Here is a 23,100-nt window from a genome sequence, read left to right as displayed (position 1 = left end):
GGATGCTTCGAAAGTTTTACTGGCGAATGCACGTTTCACTCCAGAGTTTCAATCCAAGGAATGTCGGCATGCGAACGAGAACGCGAAACTATCTAAATATATTAGCCGTAAGGTGCACGCCATAAAAAAAAGCCATTTCTGAAAGAGAAACGCGCAGTGCAGAGCTTTGCGTTTTATCGCCAGTCCTCCCGCTGTTCTCCACGTGACGTCTACCGTGGCGTTTCGTAATACCGCGATTCATTTGCGCGACTCGAATGGAGAACGACCACGTCATCGTGATGTATGCACACGTGGACGCTCGAATCGCGTCCTCAAACTCTAATTAACCCCGGATATTGACCCGACTGACGTAATGCGTGGCACACTCATGTGCGTTCTGTCTGACGCTCATGCAGACGGAATGACTCATGTGAGCGAAGAGGAAAAGGGCCACCAGTGTTTGTCATTCGGATTTCTGGGCGGCCTGCTAGAAATTTGCTACCAAAACGGGAAATTATCTGTCGCCGGGGATATCGACAAAGCTATCTCCGATTGTTCCGGAGAAAAAAAAGATAATTTATTTCAAATATAGAACCGATTATAAATTATTGAAGATTGTTATGCATTTTATTGCAAAGTAAAATTTCCTTTAGCTCTTATCACGATCTGATTGTGAATCCGCTGTCCCCGTTGAAAGCGCAACGTCATCGACGTCAGAGACGCGTGTGAATCAGATCCGTGATATTTCGCTTCCGCATGTAGGTCAAGCAGACGACCACCATAATCGCACTTACCGCTCTCCGCGGTCGGGTAAATGTTAAAGGCTGAGTCCTGGAACCAAGACGTCACCGCAACGTACTCCTTGACGAATGCTGGTATCTCGCACTTAAGTACCGCGGTGTTACCCGCCAGGACGTAGGTGTCCCGCACTTGCACCTCGTACTTCTGACGTACCACTGGAACAGAAAAGTTACGAACGCTTGAGCATCGGGAGAGACGAAGAGAAACGTCAGAGAGAACGGACAGTTATCCGTTATCGGTTTCCACGGCAAAGATAAAAAAAGAGGAAGCATAAAAGGAATCTTAGGAGCAGAAGAAAAGCGGGAAAGCAGCAAGGAAAAAGTTATATCACCGTGAAATGGCGATGTCGGACTCGCGGGGATAATACCGCCGGAAAAATGGAAAGTACCGTCCCGGGGGAGGTATCCGGTTCTCTTCGACGCTCCGCTTCTTTCTTCTGCGAGATTCGCTGTGTCAACCCGCGCGATTTCTCGGCGATCGCGCAAAATCTGCTTTCTGTCGCGAGCTTCTCATCGCGTCGGCAATACGCGTTAATCTCTCCGCGCAATCAGGAGGTGAAGAGAAAGCGCAGGGTTGAATTGGCGGTTTAAGGAGACGGGAGGGCGGGATCGGTATGTATCGCGCGATATAGCCAGGCTGTTCTATAAGCAATGTCGGTTGTGAGTGATGAATATTGCTGTCCCGGTGAGATCCCGGAATCGGAAGACGACCATTTCTGTACTGTCCGTGTGATTAATAATACCGGCTGTTTCGCGCGGCGAACGCAATATTCTTCGACGAAGCTGAGGTCGATCTCACTCCTTTTGTGTAAGAATATCTCAATTGTTTCCGGTTGCATCCGAAGATGCCGAAGAGCTATTTGCCTTCGTAGTCAAATTATAATGTTATAAATAGATAACGAGCTCTTATTCTTCAAGGATCATTATTTTATTATTTTTTTACACAAATTAGACATGTACATCGAATATGTGTAAGATGATACAGGTAGATGATTCTAGCAGATAATTGACAGATATCCATGTGGCATAGAAAATATTTAATCGCCCAATTCTCTGTCAATTACCATTTACTATTAAATCACTTAACTCGGAGTACTTTTCCCGATAACATGAATGGCTGTATTTTTTTCTGGCTAATTGAGGAAGATAAATCACACGTAATGCGATTCTACATCGCGTAATCATTCAACTAGCATGCACTTGCCGCTCGTTTACCACCAACCGCGATCCCCAGCATTCTGAGCGTTAATTAACATTCTCAACAAAAGCCATCGAGTCACGTTAATGCTAAAAGGCATAGCATTCCCTCTTCCAATGACTTCATTGTTCCCACATACCGTTCGTCAGACCGCACTTTCGACAATTAGTGTGCTATCTATGCAATTTTCGCGATTCCTCTTCGCGTCGCGTATCTACTTCCGCAACAATCAATCAGCTTTCAATTTTTATCCGATGGGATTTCTTTCCCTCTTTCTCTTCGCCGAAGAATTCGCGAAGGATTTCCCGAGGATCTCGCGAGCTGAAAATGTGCTAAACACGGTAAGTGATTCCTGGCAGAATCCGCTGCGTTCGTTTCTCACTGGAGCTGAAAAGCAAAGAAATCAGACACTCGGCTATTCGTCTCGCACGACGTATACGGGAACAGCCGAGAACCGTCCAGTCGCGTCGACCGACCGATACATTCCTCATGAAATTACGCGGGAGGACGCGTCCGATCTTTCATCCGCGAAATTCGTTCCCGAGATATCCCGGCACGGTGAGTCTCCCCCGGCGATTCTCGTTTTGTACTTGACCGAAATATACGACGGTCTGTTTCTATTTCCGTTCGCCAATAAATTCCGCGCGCGCGTGCGAGTAATTAAGGAGAATTGCGAAGCGAGAACATCGAATTCTTCATTCTGTAACTACATGATTCGTAATTATAAAAATTGCAATTGATCAATCAAATAATTATCACGAGCAACGGAAAATCACGAGCTCTTCGCATCTTGCTGACAGAAGGTTGATTTTCTTCATCAATCGACAGAAAAAATATTCGATAATTATTCAGACGCTTGAATATCTTCAATAAAGTTTTACGCGCTTCCCCGTTTTAATCTAATTGTAAATCATCTATTAGTGGAGCATCTTGGTGTATAAATGTATTGCGCGTACTTTGGCAGCGTACGCGGCAAGCCGCGAGTCTTCATCTTGGCAGCGAGCACCGGTTGTTAGCTATGAGCGAGCACGAGTTTAGGGCTATCCATTTACTGTGGCGACGACGACGACGGCAGATGGGGTAGGAAGCGAGTGGAAAAGCGAGCGGGATGCGCCCGCGATAAATGTAGTTGGCTTGGCTCTGCCCGAGCGCACGATCATTCTTGTTGTTCTTCCCAACGCCCGACTCGACGGTTTAAAACGTCATTCCGGAGAATGGTCGATTACATTTAGCTCAGCGGAAACCCCACGAAGAACAGCACGATCTGATAATGTCAAAGACTGTTGACTCTCCGCGGATGGACTCTGTCGGGTATTCGAAACGTTCGAGAAAAGACCGAGTCCGAGTTTTAACTTCACCGCGAGCTGCCACTTAACCGACTTGGAATTGACGTCAAACGTATTTGAGAAACTTTCCGGATAACACATTTTTACGACTAAAAATAGCAAAAACCAACGATTATCAAGTTTGAAAATAGCAAAAATCTTCTTATTGAAACAACATAGTACGATACACAAGAATGATATGATATACAAAAAGTACGTTAAATAAGTATCTAAAAAAAGAATGTCTTGTGTATTGATATCTCGTGGTTTCGCGAGAATACGTAATATGTTTGACAATGAGTTAACATTAGAACATTCGCAATAAAATTGGCAATATAAATCCAATTTTGCTATCGAAGAGATATTTTTTTTCAGACGTCAGATCTCGCGGAATATTCATTCATGTTAGAAATAAATTTCTTTCAAACTATTTCTGATAAAATTACATCCAACGTTTCGTGATATGAACGTATTGATTCCATTCTCGATATGTCCTGCAGATTTTGTGAACGGACGATTTGGGCAGCTGATTATTTATCACCGGAACGAATCTAAGATTTTTAAATTGCGTACTTGGGGCGCGCGCAACTTTGGCACTTCTGAAAAATTATGTGCCCGACGTAATTTTTCAAGAAACGCGCGTGTAATTTTAAAGCTTTGAGTGCCCCAGCTATCCGCTGTCGGTACGACTGCACTTTTACACTGCAATTTTGAGAGACTGTCGAAGAAAAAGTCTTCAACTCCTAACAGGCGGAAATCCTTGATCGAACACTTATTTTCCTGAAGAGAGAGTCGCTAAAAATTGCATAAATCTCTGACAGCTTCCTCGTTACATAAATTAAAGAATCAAAAGTCCGAGAGAATTCAGATCAATCAGAAACTAATCGTTTCGTTGACTGACTTGATTCGTTTTCGTAGATTCAAGTCAAAATAAATCGACATACGTTTACGCAATTTCGCAAACGATCTCGTGAATGGCCTCATCGATTTTTGATGTGAACGTAAAATTTACGCTTGCGAAGCGCAAAGCTTGTAATGTTCCACGGCACGCTATCGCCGCATGACAGTCTGCTTCGTCTTTCCGCATCGCCGTACGTGCAACGGACGGGCTTTAAGGGACGGTGGAGAGATCAATCGACCAGAAGAGAATGGGTGGACGCGATGTGAGACAGGGGAATCGGGAAGAAATAAAGGTGGCACTCTTTCTTCCTCTCTTTCATACTGACGCACTCTCTCCTCTCTTTCTCCCTCTCTCTCGTTTTCTCTTACCGGCCTTCACCGTGATTTCACGGCCGAGCACCTTGCCGACGCTGTTCGATGCCTGGCACCGATAGACGGCCGAATGCACATCGTGCCGGTAGCTCTCGGCGCCGAACGGCAGAAAGTACATGGAGCCGTTCACCAGCATCTCACGGATGTGCGGGATCGGCAAAACCGGCGAGCCGTCGCCCATCAGCCAGTCGATTCTCGGCGCGGGGCTGCCGTGGGCCGAGCAATGGATCATCGCCCCAGTGTCGTTGGAGAACTCCACGTTCGAGCGCGGCTCCGAGACCAGCACCGGCCCTTGGCTGTCCAGCACCACTCCTCGTCCTGAAACAGGCGGAGGGAGACGGGAGAGATGTTAGAGAACGTTTATCTCTTCTTAAATTATCTCTTATGCAAATGGAAGGTAAACAAAGTAATGTAATTGATAAAACGGTCGCTGAACGAAGCAGCTGATTATTATAGCAGCTTCGATTCCGACTTTATTCCGCCCGGGTTTGAAGTCTATCTCTCTGGACTCTCTGGGCACCAAACGAGTTTTCGAGTTATGAGCGATTAAAGAGACGACTGTCTCTTTGTAAAGTAAGTATCTGCGGAGCGAAATAATAAAAGCGTTCGTTTAAATTCAAGCGGATTTCGCTTCTTCGGAATTTTAATTGGACGCTCGAGAACCGTGGCGTTTACTGTTGAACTTTTCGAATTCGCGAGGAGCAATAAACGCGCGGGAGTTCGCTTGTCCCTTCTCTCTTAATCTTGCCGTCGCGCTACAAGCGCGGGAACGCGCTTTAACATCGCTCGCCGCCGCAAGAATAATCCCGCGCAGCGAGAGAAACAATTCCCCGTAAATCTCTACCGATTTTTCCGCGGCTTAGGCGAGAGCGAGCTACCGCCACGAAGTCGAGATCCGAGACGGTTTATGCAACATTCACGACCGTAGTCGCAGTAAGGAGTTTATACTGTGAAATGTACAAAGCAAGAAACGCGACACATGGCATTCGTGCGTTAAAATGCTGCGATGCGGCGCTTGAACGAACCGTCTCCATCCCCCGATGAAGTAATCAACTCGATCGGCTTCCGGTCTGTATTGAAAAGTAAGTCACCATTACATTTAATAAAACGATAAATAATCCTTGATACAAATTGTAATATGAAATATGCATAAATGTCGCTGTTTGATTATTTATTTCCACTCTACTTTGATTTCTAATTCTGTTCCGAAGAAGCAAATTTAGTTCATATCATTACGAAAGCATTTGATCGATTACGCAATTATTATTACACAGAATAATTTCCGAGGACATAAGCAGACTACTTTAAAGAGTAATCTCCCGATTTAAATTTTACGACGAATATAATACAATTTGTATCGTGAATTAGCACATGTCGTGATTGAAAATCTTCAATGCGTCATCATCGGTAAGCAGAAAATGCGATTGCAGTTCACAGAAGATATTGATCCGTCCGACAAGCGAGATAATATTAATATAATAAAAAAAGAGAAAAGAGGAAGAAAAAATTATACGATTTTCATATTATGTTAAAAGGCACGAGATTGTGGGTCGTTGATTCCCGACAGAAAGATTCCTCTCTCGGGTATCGAGAATAAAAATGCCGGAGAAGAGGGATCTAACGGATTGATCGCTCCAGTTACGGGCTCCGGATTCGAGCAAGCCGTCTTTTCATCGGCAATAAAACGTATATCGCACTCAGCGGTGTGCGCACCCACGTGTCCTCTTTCACTTCGAGCTTCGGTTTTCTACTCCGTCGAGGAGATACGAGAAGGTATCCGGTAGAAGATAACATAATGAGGTTATTAACCCGGCCGTGACGCAATCTCTTTGACGGCTTCATCGATAAATTCAGGATGCGAATTAAATATTCGTTGAATAAGCGCGTTGAATAGTTCGTTGAATAATGGTTGAATTTATTGGTGCAGCGAATAAGAGAAATTGATAGAAGATTTGATGATCATAAGAGGAGCTTCTCGTGGCTCACGCGAATAATTTATTACTTAGGGAATGGCTGATAATGGTGACGTCATTGAAATAATCATACAATAATCGGATTTCGAGAAACTAGAGCAAAGCAATAAATGGATAATAAAGAAGTGTATAATAAATTGTAAATGAAGAAAATGTAATGAATAAAATGTTACATTAATTATATATTTTTATCAAATATGATAAAGTAGAACAACTATATATAGATCTTTCGAGAGAAGTACACGCTCTCTCATTCTCTCTCCCTCTCTCTCTCTCTCTCTCTCTCTCTCTCGTTAATGAAATAATTTTGCAATCAAATTGTTTTATAAATTCGAGAGTAAAAATGAGATTGCATCACGCATACACGAGCGTTTCCTTCCCATAGATATTCGTTATAAATAAGAGATGGAGAGAATCCGACGAAACCGTTACTCGAATCAGGTGTCAAATCGCCGTTTTCCACCCCGAGTCATCCTCCTTTCATCGTAAAACGCGCGTGCACGCCTACACACGTGTTCACCGTTACGCGAACCGCGCTCGTGATCGCTGCATTTTCCCGTTCCATCCTTCCACCCACATCCCCCGGTCGTTCGCTCGCGTTGACATCCCCCACGTTCGACGGCGGAAATCTGATAGAGGATCTCTCCGCCGCAGCTGATGCCAGCACTTCCGCAGCTTCGTCCCCGGAATTCCGGAACCTTGTTTTCTGGCGATCGACGATAGAACACCGGTTGGAAGAAGGAGGCGGCTCCTAGAGGAAACGGGAGAATCGGCGAACGAGTGCAACTCGGAGAGTGTGGAGGGGAGGAAGAGGAGGAGAACGAGAGATACCTGCAGAGATCGGTGCATTATGCATGAACGGCAGTTTGATAACCTGGACGTCGTTTCGCCCGGAGAACCGGGCGAGAGCGTCGCGATGCATGGCCCAACACCTCGATACAGAGATCGCGAGCGCGCGTGGGTGCACGTGTATGCGCACACACGTGCACCGGGGCATCCGGGAACTGGGCGACATTTATGCAACGGCGCTTCCTGCGCTTCTGCAGCCCCGATACACCTGCGCCCGGTTTACTACAGCTATGCACCAAGCGCATCATCCCCGCGCGCCACGTTTATACACGCGCTATTCCACATTTCTCTCCCTTGCCCCGTACCTTTACGCCACCTCTTGTCTCCCGTTGAAACGTGCTGTGCCATACCGGATGACGCTCGTCTCTCGTCGCGAGCGACTTCCTGTCGTCAGCGAGCTGCTGCGCTCGAACGACAGCACGCGGAAAATGCTCCGTGCCTTTTATCTTCCCTACGCGGTCGATGCTAACGAATTCCCGCTTCGTTAGCGTTTGGGAATTTGCGTGGGGAAATCGCTATTCCCGCCGCGGTAACTCCGAATCCGCGAAATACGCGTTCGCGCCTGAACATCGCGCGAGCGACCGGGATGCCTGACGTTAACGAGGTCTTCCGTTGGGATGTCCAAGTGCATCCTGGGGATCTGTTTTATTCTAAAGTCAAGCAGCTATATTTCAGCATTTATTTATTATTTGTTTGTCTTATCGAAATGATGTTGGAATTAATTATAGCATGGCACACAGAATCGTTAAAATATTTTATGTGATCAGGAATTATTGAAGATAATTTTCATTATTATTATTTGAATATTTTACGCGTTTTCAAACTTTCCAGAACAAAATCAAATTCTGTAGCAATTGATATAGAAAGTGTATATCTTGAATTATTAGGCAAACTAAACGGAACGTACGAGATTACCGAGAAAAATGTTAACTCATATTTCACAACTCAAAAAGACAGTGTCATGCATCATACACGTGCACGTTACATGAGCCAGTTTGGAAAAACACCCGAGAAAGCGTATGGTTTCTCTCTGCGAGTAAATATCAAAGGATCGTCACGGACATGAAAATATAATCCAACGTAGCGTAACGTTTGCGCAACTAAATATACGTATCCGTAATGTAAACGTTTCCTTTCCATTATTCGCGGCGGTACATTTTTGCGAGTGGCGCGCTGACGCAAACAATGCGCGGCATTCGCTAGTTTAACCCAATCCCTATTCTATTCCCATTTCCAAGGCAGCCTGAAACGTTCAGCCGTTAAACGCAATTCGAGTGAGCACTGTACTGGTGCACATTGACCATCTTGGTCCCTTGATGTCGCGCAGCTGAGAGCAACGTTATCCGGACGTCGCGCGACGCCGTTTGCGCATTTGCATGTATCGCATCGTCCGACTGTAATGAAGAGGAAACACGATTTTCTCGATATCATAATGAATTTTCCGTCTCCGCGCACCGAGAATTGCCGGAAGGTCGGCTCGCGGAGGTAGAGGTGATGCTGCGTTCCTCGATTCGAATAAAAATCCAATTAAGCCAGCGGATTAAACCGCGGCATCTGCGACCCCCGTAACCGTTCAACCCTGTTCGTTCTCGTTCGTCCGTCTCTTGCAATCGATCTTACGGCAGGCTCCGCGAATTGTTCTAATAGCGTTCTCCAGATGACCTAAAGTATCGAAAGCGACCGCCCGTCCACCTAAAGTCGTCAAAAACCCTCGAGAGTATTAATAATTTATTTTAGTTCATTGCAAGTGCACGCGCGGCACTTATTTTCTTATTTTAGTATTATCTCGGCGTTATCTTCGGAAAGACTTCGATCAGAAGTGAGAGTTTGGGAGCGAAATATTTTGCATGTGTGCCGCGGTCCTCGGCGCGCATCTCGATGCATTAGATGCGCATCGGATGCCGCGTCTGGCAACCGCGATGCAACCTACCGCATCGGTATACAATAATGCGGCCATTGTTACGTGCGCCGCATTTACATATACGCAATTTCGCACGCTCCGGTTCACCCGGACCCCAACCCCGCCATCCACGTGCTATACACCACCCCCGTGCGTTCGATGCTCTCGCAATGACGTCACGCAATCTCGCATTTGCATTTGAGAATTACGCGCGCGCGCGCACACACGTACTGAGCGGATGAATAAATAAAATAATGATCGAATCGCCGCGCTATTTACGCGTCCGAGCTCATTTCTAACACGGCGAAATGGCCATTGTGTTCGGTAACAATCATTAATAACGGCAAATAAATACTTTCATAAGGTCCGCGTGTGCGTTACCGTAAAAGAACGTAAATATATGAAGCAATAAAGGCTTTTGTGATAACCGGAGGTCTCTAATTAAAAAAATGGAACGTGGTCGAACAAATGCAAAAGTAATCGTTGATTACGTGGTCTGTGCGTTGAAGTAGATTCACCTAATGAAATTATTTCAGGGTCGAAAAACGAGTATGACTCAGGTCGGAAAGGTCATTACCCTCGTACGGGTTCTAATCTAGACGGTGATCTTTGAATCGGCCATTAACGGGACGAGTCTAGGAACCACCCGCATTTATGCATGTGACCTAATGACCCACGCGGTGCGGTGCATTATACAGTCGGGCTGCATCTACTCCCGCTGCACCGGTGCTGTACAATGCCGCGCATTATCCACTCCATTTTCATTCGACTACGCATTACTTGGCCCTTGCTTCCAACCATGTCCACTTTGGCGAGTTAATGTTCAACCTTGCGTAGATATGTTGCATTTCATTGCACGGCAACGCTATGAAATGGTAACGAGATCCAAATTAATTATCAAAATTTTGGAGCAACGTATAAAAGGCATTAGATTCGCGCTACGAGTCGTAAAAAGATTCATTTCGCAGCAGTAAGTATCACGCAAGAATGCGTGATGACTACTCATGCTAGGAGCCCAACGTGGATTTCGAAATCGTTCAATATTCGTACCCCACGTACAATATTCAGAATGCTCATGGAAATGTATAATAATTCGCGAAGGCAATCACAGGCATAGAAGTCTGAAACATTCTCTAATTGAATCGGCGTAATTCGTTACGAAAGAACGTAATGTTTAACGCAGAAATGTGCGATTTGTCTTGCGATATAATGAAAAGGCAATTACAAATTTGATTTTTCGGCTCAAAAATCAGACCAACAAAAATTTTCGAAGAACAATTCTTGGAATCGAAGCAAGTCGTGGAATTTGTTACCGTGCCACCTCTTGCCATCTTATGTTCTCCTGTTACAAAATTAATTTTTTCGAGCCAGAAATCGGACCGATGAAAAGTTTCGAAGAGTAATTCTAGGAATTGCAAAAAATTCTTGGAATCGGAGCAATTCCTGGAATCGCAATTCTTGGAATTTGTTCTCGTGCTATCTCTTGCCAATTCATGTTCTCCTGTTACAAAATTCAATTTTCCAGCCAGAAATCGGACTACCAGCTTCGATCAGAAATTCTTGGAATCCTATTCTAAAAGAGGCGTGTTAACTTCGTGAAGTACTTTTTCTCGAATAGTTGAGGCCTCTTTTCCGCGACGCTGATTGGTTATCTCGATTCGCGTTGTGCGTTATGTTCAGTTTAGATTACCATCGCGCGGCTGTCTTCACGTGGAGTTTAACAATTTGGTAGAGTGTGATAATTGTGCATGTAATAAATAATAGATATAAGATATTATTATTCGAAAACATTATTAATAGTGAAAAATAAAATAACGCGCGCCTGTGTTATACTGATAACAATATACATAGCACAGAACTCTTCGGAAAAAAAAAAAATTTTAATGGCTAGAACTTTTTCATTTATTGTTTTAACGAATTTTAAATCATCGAGAACTCTAGGCAATATGCCAAATAACAATATAAATAGCACAGAACTCCTCGGAAAAGAAAAAAATTTTAATGGCTAGAACTTTTTCATTTCTAAATCTAAAGGATTTTCAATCGTCGAGACCTCTTCGCAATATGCCAAATCCACTCTTAAAAAAGCCGTGTTAAATCAAATCGAAATCATTGTTGCCTCTTTTCCGCAACGCTGATTAGTTATCTCGATTCGCGTTGTGCGTTATGGTCAGTTTAGATTACCATCGCGCGGCTGTCTTCGCGTGGAGGTTAACAATTTAGTAGAGTGTGATAATTGTGCATGTAATAAATAATAGATATAAGATATTATTATTCGAAAACATTAATAGTGAAAAATAAAATAGCGCGCGCACAGCGTGCGCCTGTGTTGTACTAGTCATAACAAATTCTTGGAATTTGTTCTCGTGCCACTTCTTATCGACTCATGTTCTCCTGTTACAAAATTCAATTTTCCAGCCAGAAATCGGATCACCACCTTCGATTAGCAATTCTTGGAATCATAAAAAAATTCCTGAAATTTGTTCTTGTGCCATCTCTTGCTAACTCGTATTCTCCTATTACAAAATTAAGTTCAAAATTTCTATTCTTGGAATCATAAAAACAATTCCTGAAATTTGTTCTTGTGCCATCTCTTGCTAACTCCTATTCTCCTATTACAAAATTAATTTCAGAAATTTCTATTCAAAACTCTTATCAGTGCCACGCCATTCTGACGCGTGCAGCGTCTGTCATATTTGGAGATCCGTACGCTCTCATCTCGCTCCGTTCTCATCTCTCCGACGCGTATACCCGCGAGATGGCCGGTATATTCAGCCCCGTTGTGCATAACCTCGTACATGCAAATGTGCCAGATAAACACGAGCTAATTAATCACAGAGAGTTTGCTGCCAGTTGCTGTTTGCGATCGCGCCGCAAAACATTAATTGGTGATAACGATATTAAAGGAACGCGCAGAACTAAAGATCGATGTGGAGATCATAATTGCCGTGAATGAAGAAATTAATATTTCGAAATCATCCATCTCTATTAACTGCGAGTTAATAAACAGCGCAGAATCCGGTTGTTGATAAATTAAATTTTATTATCAACAAGAAAATTGTTCGGTTTATGTATTTTATTACAATTGATACGGTTATAATTACAATCACACATACGCACATGATCGAAGCGTCTACTGCTCTCCGATGATGAGAAATTGACTCTTCAGTCAGTTTCGAAATCGGGTTCTATTTATCACATGATTCAAGCGAAGTGAAGAAGAAGAGTAATTTTCATCAGGCTATATATTATGTGCTCGCTGTGAAAGTTTGAGTTCCGGGTGCAGCGAGGAAGTTTCTTTCCCGTATACATCGTAATTACGTTACAGCATCATTTGCACGGCGTCACGCGGTATTCTCCAATGCATCTTACAATACATATTACATCAGGCTCGCTCTCATGACTTTAATAGCCTCTACCTCACGAGAGGCAAACAGCTATGAGTTAATCATAAATGTATTTCAAAAATTATATTTTTATCAAAGACGTTAAATAAATCGAGACCCGCCACTAGTATATCTTTTCTCTAAAAATTTCAAAGATAGTCTTCTTTCGCTCATTGTCAGCGCGGTTACACTCTCAGATATATCGTCACCGATAATTGTTTCACATATCGGTACGACCGCGGCAATCATCCATGTGCGGAGTACTGCAGACACTATTAAACACCATGCGAGTTACAATGCGATGTGGATTGTTCGCGCGTTGTTCACGCGATGCTACGCATCATCCCGATCACGCCGCGTGTGTGCGTGTACACGTGTATGTGTCTGTGTTTCGACGTGCAATTATGCACGGGGAGCTCTCTCCTTTTCCGGAACACCAGCAACGCCGATACACGTCGAAATACACGCGTATCCGGGCTTTCACCATGGTGCAATGCACAACGTCTATGTCGCCGCTGCAGGCGCGCGCGCGCGCAGATGTGCGGCCGTGCTTGCATCAGGCCGCGTCAACTGTGTAAACGTTGCAGCCACCTCCGGCGAGAGGGTGGATAGCCGCGAGGGTGGCTCGCCACCCGCCGTTACCGCATTCCCGACGTCGCGTTTCTGATTAATTACAGATGCGCCGTCACCGTCGTCGTAACGGAAGTGCATCGGCCTCCGGGGGGCATTATCGCGGCACCGACGTCGTCGTCGTTGACGAATTAACGGACCGCCGTCGTCGTCGGACGCGACCACTATCTACCTATCCGTCTTCCGTCGAGCGACCTTTCTTATCCGGGCGTTATCGCGTCGCACCGACGTCGCCGCCGACATTCCTCGATCTGATATATTGGCGGAGAACGGATCGGCTCCCGACGACGACGTCGTTCCGTGGGATGACGAGGACCGACGGCGGCTGCGCTGCGCGGATGCAAACGTTCCGCGGAATTGAGGAATCGCCCGCTCGTATATCAAGGCCCTTCGTTACGCTCCGTTACGCGATAATGCTGTGATTTAAAGAGTAGTTTTCCGACACAATGGTTTTATTCGGCGAGTTCTTGTACAGGGTGTTCCGATCGGGATGAAACTTGCTCCAGAGATGGGAGCCTTCTTTGACACATTCGAAATAAATTTTCCTTTACAAATGTAGCTCTGTTCTCGTTAATTTCATTGATGCGAATTTTAGATAGAACCCCAGATCGTTTTTCAGAAATTATTAAGAGAAATGAGAAATAGATAATTTTTGAGAAATAGATTATTAATTTTGTATATTGGCTGTTTGTAGAGATTTCTATGAAATGAGTTATCAACCTATATTAAAATCACATTGATTAATATTTGAAGTTTTTCGAGCATCGATTCTCCTCACAAAACTTTCTACTCGAAATATTCTCGGTAGACGAAGGAGACCAGCAACGAGATAAAATCGAGAATGCGATTAAGCACAGCTTCAAGCTCCGTGGATTAAATTGCAGAAGCAATCAGAATTTCTTATCCGGCGCCATATAGCATCGCGATATTATTTCCAGATCCGCAGCGAACTGTTTGCAAAAGCCGGTCGGCGAAGCCGCGCTGTTCGGCGAACCTCGCTGCTGGTAAATTAAGGGACGTTAAATTGTAATTAAGACACCATAGTCGTCTGGCGCACGGCTTAAATTTAAGCCATGGCGGAATGTTGACTTTAAGGAACTGCGAAGCAAATTGCGCGAGCCTCGACTTCGCTCTCTGTGCGAATTCCCACGTCAAAATGCGTCGCGTGGCACGCGATTTTTCGTATTCACGAGAACATAACTGACAGATTTATCCTGAACACCATGTAAATAACGAGCAAATTCAAACGTTAATAAAATAATGTTAACAGCGGAATTTTTAAATGCTTGAAAGCGGCACGGGAATTATGGGATACACGTAAAAGTGTGATCCGAATAAATGGCTTCTCTTTGAGGATGAAAATTAAAAGCTTGACACATTACGTTCATAAACGAGACGTAAAACGCATGTAGAAACATAATCTCGAAAAATGGCTTTTTGAGAGGATAAAGTTTAATGGCTTGAAATATCACGTTTATAAAAAAATAGAAGAAAGAGACAAGAAGAGAGAAACGTATTACGAGGCGCATTCGTTAGCAAACGCTCTGTAGCTGCGAATGAGCGTCACGAAGAGGGCTTTCGCGATGAAGATTAGCGATTTGCAAGTTCGGCGGGCAGGGAGTGGAAGTTAGGCCAGGCCGAAGTACACGCCGTTTATTTCGTTATCGTCGTAATCTCGTTTTACTGTTTCCCCACCAGGGACACGAACCTAATTGCCGCGACGGTGAATCGCCGCGCTCGTAAACCGTCCGGAGAAACGCAAAATGCATCGGTGCACGCTTACGTGCACGCCATGAGAGGGAGAGATATCAATTTCCTTTCAGTTAAGATCGCGGCTTCCGATGGATATCGACCGGATCTCGCGCCGGCTTCTCTCAGTAACCGGTAACCGGTTCGTAACTACGCTAACGCTAACGCTATTCCCGCGGTCTTCAGTTAAACTAGCATCTTGCGCCGAGCGGGACTAATCGAAATTCAACTAAACACGCCTGATCGCTCATAGTCGGTTGGATATAACTAAAGTTCGAGTTGCGACAACAATAATCAAAGTGCAGGCCGCATGCAAAAACATGATGTAATACATATTATCTTGGGCGAGTGATTATCTTGGGCGTTCGCCTCGAGGGAACGCGCGCCCGTTCCTGTAGACGCAGGGCTTTCCACACGGTGAATAATTCAATATTATGTAAGGGAGCATGAGAATTATGGTTTCCCTCACCTCTCCCTCATCGCCGCAGTGTAAATGCAGAGAAATCTGATTATGCTACACGTTTTTGCGGGATTTCCTTTAATTAAACGAGAGTTCTCTCATTCGCCACGTGTATGATTTCCGCTTTGCGCTTTCGCGCGTTTTCGTGCATGTTAACACCACATCGTTGCTCGAAAACGCGCCTCTCGCGTCTATAAGCAAGGAAAACGAAATATGTTCTTCTTGCTGCACTTTCGCATGTTGAGCGGTCGAACTTTCGGTTTCGAATTCGCTCGTAGATCAAGTTTAAATTTCATCCCGTTTAAAACCGCAGTTTTCGCCACTACAGTTTTTTCTCATGTTTCCGAGATTCCGAGGTATTTTTCAACGGAATTTCGCGAAATATAACGTGTAGCGTTTCAGCGTTCACGTGGACAGCGCAATTTCACGACTTCTCCACGATATTTAAATGCTGCCTCTCAACTTTCTCGATATTCGGAGATCCAGCTCGATCCTGTGAAGTTCCTGAAACTTCTCGTATTATAGGGCGTGCCGCTTCGCTCTTTGTATGTATACGTTACATGCGCTCGTGTATGCACATATGTACATGGGACTCGCAGGAGTTGGCCGCATTGCAGATCGGCGATGTCACCGATCCGGATTTCGGCGTTGGCGGCGAGCGCTTAGAGTTTAGGAGCGTTTGATCTGGATCACGGTTAATTTCACCCTCGGTTATGGTGCACAATGCCGTACCAATCGCGCTGCGACCCCGTTGCATCGGCTGGTCCGATTGGTCCAGCCCGTATATATCGTACATACCCGATGCACCTGCAGACGCGCGCGCAAATACATGCACACGCTCGCACACGTACACGCGACAGCAAACTGCCGGATAGAGCCGTGAGGCGGATCAATCCGCGGCGAAGCCATCGACTTCGGCGTGACGGGTTTCGTTCCAATCTCGTCAAATCCGCAGCAGCCTGCATCACTTCATAAAAACAATACGGCGACGCCGCGCGCCGGGAGAAAACGCGAGCGCCCGCGATTTTTCGATATGCGGGACCGGCGACGCGGTTGGCCGATTTTCGTCCCCCGAGCGAACGGTCCGCCGGACGAGCTCGGTTTCGCGACGGAAGCGGAAGAGCAAAAATTCAGACCGCATCGCGTATAATCTGGTTATTTCGTCGAGCGTGAAAAATTTGATCGGTAGAAAAATAAACGGCGATATTAGCGAAGACTGATGGCTCCTGAAATGAAATAGTATCATCAGTCTGGTTGGTAATTTAATTAGAACGACGGCATGCCTCATCGGAGAATGATTCGGACGTTTCTCGCGAGGAAGTTTCAAGCAAGCGATTTAACGTCGGCATGAAATGAATGCATCAGTGCGTTTATTCGGATCTCCCTGATCTCCTCTCGCTCCGCTCGGGAATTTTCTTCCCGCTTTAGCTTTATTTCTCGACGTTTCGGATGGGGATGCCGTGTGTGGCACATCCATCTCGCTAAATAATTTCGGCGAATTCCGCCGAAACCGCGGCAGATGTTGCCCTGTGAAGAACCCGCACGGAAGATTGCCTCGCATGTTTATTATACATCGTCGCGACCGTATTAAAATTCCGATACACCCGTGAAATTTAGGGCACAGACACGCTAAAACAATTAAAGGGGGTATGTGACCAACTGGTGCACATGTATACTCCACTTTATTCGTTGCAGGCCATAACAAATTCCGATATTCCCCGATGTATTCGAAATAAATATCGGTTCAAACTTTGGCGGACAGATATCCGCAATTTCCGATTATTTCTGATAATTATTCATATTCGAGGATGTTTATCTCGTTCTCTTAATAGCAATTTCCGGTGGATATCCTTTCTGTCGCAGTATAATTTATTTAAGTGTCCTGTACAACATACTAGATGCTTGAAGGAAAATAAAACAATGTTTGTTTGCAAACTCTTTTATAGAGATGTCATTCAATATATAGATTAGTTTAAACTATCTATTTTATTAATTCTATTCTATTTTTCCCAATATCGCGAAATAAAATGATCAAACAATAATATACATTTCTAAATCGAGACGTTCCTCCGCAATATTGTATATACAACGATGATTTAACGAATAAAAATTCGAGAAATTATTTATAAAGCCTCAGGGGTCGTACATCCTACACGCTCCGCGATTTCATCTTAGGATCGACCCGATCATCCGCAAAAGCTTCTCGCTGATAGGAGACCTCGCGTATCGCGGGTTTAACATGCTGCGAGCACGTCACGATAACGTCTTACGCGGATCACGCGGTGCAGATAAAGCCTGTGCCCGCCGCGTCTCAACATCCTGCATCACCCGTGTCGGGAGAGGATGTCTCTCGTACGCGCCCCTCGCGTTATGCATGCACCGCGAAGCATGCTCGATCGAAGGTCTGCTGCAAAAAGAGGACGCGACGTCGACGATGAAATTAGTCGACATTGCCTCGATGGCTCCGTCGTCGAACGTCTGTCCGTCCGTCTGTTCGTTCGTCCGTCTCTTCCGCCGTTCGACTTCGCATTCCGCCGCATTCCGCGCCGTCTCTCTTCCGCGTAACGGCCGCACCAATTTTCCGTCTCGATTCCGCCGATTCCCTCTGCCGCTGTCCCTTTCTGTCTCTCCATCGCGAACGAATATCTATATATATAGATATAGCTCTCCCTTGGCGGCGTCTTCATCCGACCGAATAGAAGAATCTAGCGAGACGGCAGCAATATCGGCGGAAATCGAATCGCAAAATGGAGAAAATGACTGCGAGTGCCTCCCCCGCGTCGAAAGGGGTGTCGAGGAGAGACAGAGACCGCCGAGGGAGAGCAATCAAGCGAAAGGAGACGAAGAGCTATCAAGAAGCGAGAAGGTGAGGTATTAGAGGGGTAAGAGAGGATGAGAAAGATGGAAAGAAAAATGGAGAGAGCAAGAGAGAGAAATGGAGAACAGGTAGAAATGCACTTCAGGGCGAGTTAATCCCTGGAGTTTGGAATGGCTGACAATCCCGCGGATCCGTTGCCTTCTACCCTTCGCCAAACCACTACTGCCATCGCCGGCGTATCTTCCCTCCCGCAAACAGGCGAACGTTTACGCGCGCGCACTCCTGTATGCGCCGCATTATCATCCCAAATCGATTCGCCGATTCGTAATATCGCGAAATTCGGACTAAATGGATTGCGATCGACTGGAGGAATGCCGCGCGTGTATTTCGGCGAGGAATTCCTTTATGCGCTCGCGAGACCGTACATCCATCCGATCGTTACCGTATGCCGCTCGCAGAAACCCGGTCTGTGCGAATTATCTTGCAATCATCTTGAGATCCTTCCGCTTTGAAAACTACGTTAAACGGTAGTACCAAATTTTATTAAAGATCAGAGAATATATTTTCTCGAGTGATGTATCTCTCTCTCCCTCTCGGGATACGCAAATTCCACGTGGAGTTTTTAACATATTATAAATTTTGTTTTACATAATTATGACTCGCTGTAATTTATTATATTTGTTTCAATAATTTCGTTACTTATTTGCATCTCGATTGATTTAATTTATCTAGTCTTGGAACAATTCGACTATTTGTCGAATTTCGCCCTTATATATATGTAGCAAAACACATTCCTCTGTAGAGAATTGGCAACTTTGAAATTATATCATAAATCATTTAGCAGTTTCGTACAACTAAAACAGCGTTGTATTGCGCGGTTGAAATGTGTTTAGACACGCGCGCGGCAAAGTTACGGCCAACGGTGGTCCAAGTGTCTTAGATGATCGTCAGTTAACTTGATGTTCTCCCGCTTCCCGTTCTCATCGTCGTTTGTGCTTCGTGTCACGATCAAGCGAGTTCTGAAGTTTTTCGACAAGTTCGACGTTACGACGTCAGCCGCAGTAAGTCGAGATAACTGTTGCGATACAAAGACAAGCTTGGTGAGGTAGACAGGGTTCGGTTTATTGCCCGAACGGAAGGCTCCGCCTTGTCGGAGCGATGCACAGAGATGCACTTGGAAAATTCGTTTTATCTGTACGATAAAATAAGTTTACCAATGCAATTTTTATGTCTAGGAGCTTTCTTCACATTCCAAACAATCTCGAAAATCTTTAGATGCATAAGAAACACCGCACCACGTAAGCTAAATCGTCAAATTTATTGCGTAAAAAAGACGATAGCAAACGCGAACTGTAAAATAAGGGAGGTATAAATGTATATCGCGAAACACGTTTATTGGCGAACACGTGTACCAGGAGAAGACAGCATCTGCCGAGTACTCTTCGAGAAACCGCCTGGGAGTCGGTGAAAAGGTACACAATGCAGCTGATCCGCTCTTAGAATTCTTTGTTCTAAGGGCGGACATTTTCTTTTTCTTCTGCAGGAGAAAGGGTGAGAAAGGGGAAAGAAGGGAAGCAAAAAACTTACGCTCGTCGTACAGACGAGGAAGCGTTTGACGACGTCGTTGGATCGTTCTTCCGTAAACTGCTTAGCAGCAGATAGTGGCTTTAAGTTCTTTTGCAGCCAGGGGTAACTTTCTTAATCCCCCTCTTAGCGGAGTTAATCCGCTCGATTAATGCTTTACTAACCCGCTTCCTGAACGAGTCCGACCATCTGTCGCTTGACATTTCCAAGCTGTAGACACGTATTTGTAAAATACAATCTATGCTAATGGAAACAGTATTACGAATTGTATGAAAAAGTTGTTTTATAAAAGTCCAATTATAATATTGATTGACATAACAAGAAATTATAATTAATTAGCATAACAAAATTTATAATTAAAATTGTCTAATATAATCATGAATGACGTAATCAGTCGTATCTCCATATTTTACAATTCATATTTTGCGCAAATCAATAAGCTTGTTCGCATCGTATAATAAAATACAAATGGCAGGCTTAAGGATTTTATATCTGACAAACGAAGACGGATGAACGATAATTTATCGCAATAAAGAATTGATCGCCGCCGATCTGCTTCACGTTTACCGCTTATCACTCGCCGCCATCCGCGCGCTTGCTAACACGCTGAATTAGCATAATAGCCCGAGCACCTGCGCGCAGCTCTTCGGGGATACTTCGATGCCGCGATACGATAGAGAGAAAATCGATCCGAGAGGGCAGCCAATGGCGCGAAGAAAACCACGAGACGAGCCTGTCGACGCGCACCGTCAGGGACCGGGGGTAGTAGACAGGCGGCGGAAGGATTGTGCAACCCGAAAGAAATTCATTACTAGCGCAGACTCGCTGAATGAACTCACGATAAAGCCGCGTAAAAGAGGAAACGGGAGGAAGGGAGAATAATTTATCGTGCGCTCGGGGGACGAATCCCCTCGAGCGCGGAAAGCAGATCATTGTGCGCATAAATTAGACATCGCGACGAGTCGCGTGCACGGATCAATGCACCCGATTACTTATTCAAGTAGCATAATCGAGCAATTTACGTCGGCACTTACGGCGGGATAAAATTGAATTTCACTTTGATCGAGCTCAAAAGTCCGCTATCGAAGATCAAATGTTGCAAGGAGGTAATGATGATCGAAAGTTTCTTTCAAAGAAGAATAGACCTCGAGTCGCTGGAGCAATGCGCGGATAAAGTTTGCAGGAACTGCTTATTGCTGTCTTTTTTAAGAGAACGTTGCTTCTTCGGATCGATCGAGCGCTGGAAAAAGAAACTTCTGAAAACGGTATAGGGCATTCGATAGGAAGATCGAATGGAAGTCAATTATTCAGACTAAGACGGTATTTTCAGCAGGGTGTAGATTTAATAAGCACAAATAAACTTCTGCGTTGACCGGAATTCCTGATAGCTTAAAGCGCGACGTGACCTGGATGGCAATTATTTCCGATCGACCGAGTTATTATACGTTTTTTGACTCGACGAGAGTTCCGCTGACTTATCCCGTCTTTATCACGGAAGTTTGCTCTTATTGGAATCGATAATTCTAATCAAGCCGCGCCAGCGAACGGATGCGGGCTTCGATACATAAATGTAGATCGACTGGAAATTTTTTATGACGCTCTAAAAGCCTCGGGAACTACGGGCGGATAAGAAGATCGGTATCCTCTACGGAAAAATGCACTTGCATTGTATTAACGGAAAATAACGTCGCTGCAAAATTAACACACATGCTTGCCAACTATCACGATTAAATCTAGTTATCGAGTAGCACTTGGACTCCAATAAATAAAAGACTTCCATAACGATTAAACAATAACAATGAAAAAATCTATAGCATTAAGTGCACTTATAGAGTATCACACGACTGCCTTACGTATTATACGTGCCATTCGTCTGGGAATACAAACTAGAGTACTATTGATACAAATGCATGAAAATTTAGTTAAACCTGTTTGAAAATAGGAATAAATAAATAATAAAGTAGTATAAACATTCCATCGCTCGATAAATATACATCCGCTTTTCGTTTCGCATTTTAAGTGGCATTTGCGCCATGCACTGTTACACTCAACTATAATCATCTGCAACAATAACTATAAAAAAGATTATGAATAATTTTCAATCGCGCTAGGTAAAAATGTATGCAGCACGAGAGGAGCGAGTGTGAACGTGCATCCATGCGACCATGAGAGCCGCGAATATATAGTGCATTATGCGCCGCAGCGCGTCGTTAATTACGCCGAATATAATTAAAAGGGCGACCACGCGCTTGTGTGACGATGGTGAACTCCTCCGTCGTGTGCGCTGACGCTTTTCCTTTTTTTCCCCTTCTTTCTCTCTTCTTAACGCCGGGAATTTAATGCAAGTTGAAGGCGTTTTTTTATTTACGCGTGATATTACGCCACTGCCTATTTGCAAGACACGCATACCTACCACCGCTATTACGAGCTACTGCTCGCGCGATATAAAAGGGAATATGATGCGATATGTTTTTCGTTACCGCGTCACATTCGGACTTTATATCGAATGAATGAATAACGTGAAATAACGCAGAGATGAGCACGGTATAGACCGAAACGCTATATCAAAAAATGTTTTGCTGTTATAAAAGGAATAGAGTATAATATAAACGTAAATGTAACACATAAAAAGTTAAAGATTAATATATAATATAAAAATAACAAATAGCAAGTGGAAACTATTGAAGATGTTTTAAGATATGCAATGAACATATGTAATATATGCGAAAAGCAAAAAGTGAATAAACTGCATTTATCGTACGTCACGCACGTATTAAGTCAATTTTTTCACCACATTATAGCGTTTTGAAAATTACACGTACTAGGAATACTTTTTCTTCGCGAGCACATGGTTGCAAACACGTGGACCAAGCACGTGCTCGACGATCACTGGTCAGCGACGGTCATGTGACTTTCACTACCCGGCTCTGCTAGATCATGATTCATGAATCGATATAATTATCTATATCTCTGCACAGACAAATCACAGCGCGGTGGACCAAATTTTATTGGAAAGCTGAAACTTTAACGCTTTTAATGAGTGCAGAATCATTAATCTCGGATAATCTGTTCATAAGATATCAATGATTCATTCTAAAAATGAAAATAATTTCCCATTAATGAAAATCGATCGCTCGCACCTAAAAGCAGAATTTATTTTATTCTAAGTTAGATGAT

At 44.4% G+C, this 23,100-nt stretch overlaps 1 protein-coding gene across 3 annotated transcripts in view; it reads right to left on the bottom strand.

The window, feature by feature from the left end:
• Window positions 1–23,100, bottom strand: part of LOC105284248 (Down syndrome cell adhesion molecule-like protein Dscam2) — a 144,530-nt gene that overhangs the window by 70,443 nt on the left and 50,987 nt on the right. For all 3 annotated transcript variants that reach the window (XM_011347612.3, XM_011347611.2, XM_011347610.2), the window contains exons 3-4: window positions 4,572–4,892; window positions 774–935 (exon numbers count right to left, since the gene is read on the bottom strand). In XM_011347612.3, the coding sequence (XP_011345914.1) occupies window positions 774–935; window positions 4,572–4,892 (483 nt within the window). The remainder of the gene's footprint in view (window positions 1–773; window positions 936–4,571; window positions 4,893–23,100) is intronic.

This window comes from Ooceraea biroi, chromosome 12 (assembly GCF_003672135.1).
Source record: "Ooceraea biroi isolate clonal line C1 chromosome 12, Obir_v5.4, whole genome shotgun sequence".
Taxonomy (NCBI): Eukaryota; Metazoa; Arthropoda; class Insecta; order Hymenoptera; family Formicidae; genus Ooceraea; species Ooceraea biroi.
The sequence above is the reverse complement of the archived record's forward strand: the minus strand, read 5'-3'. Positions and strand labels throughout refer to the sequence as shown.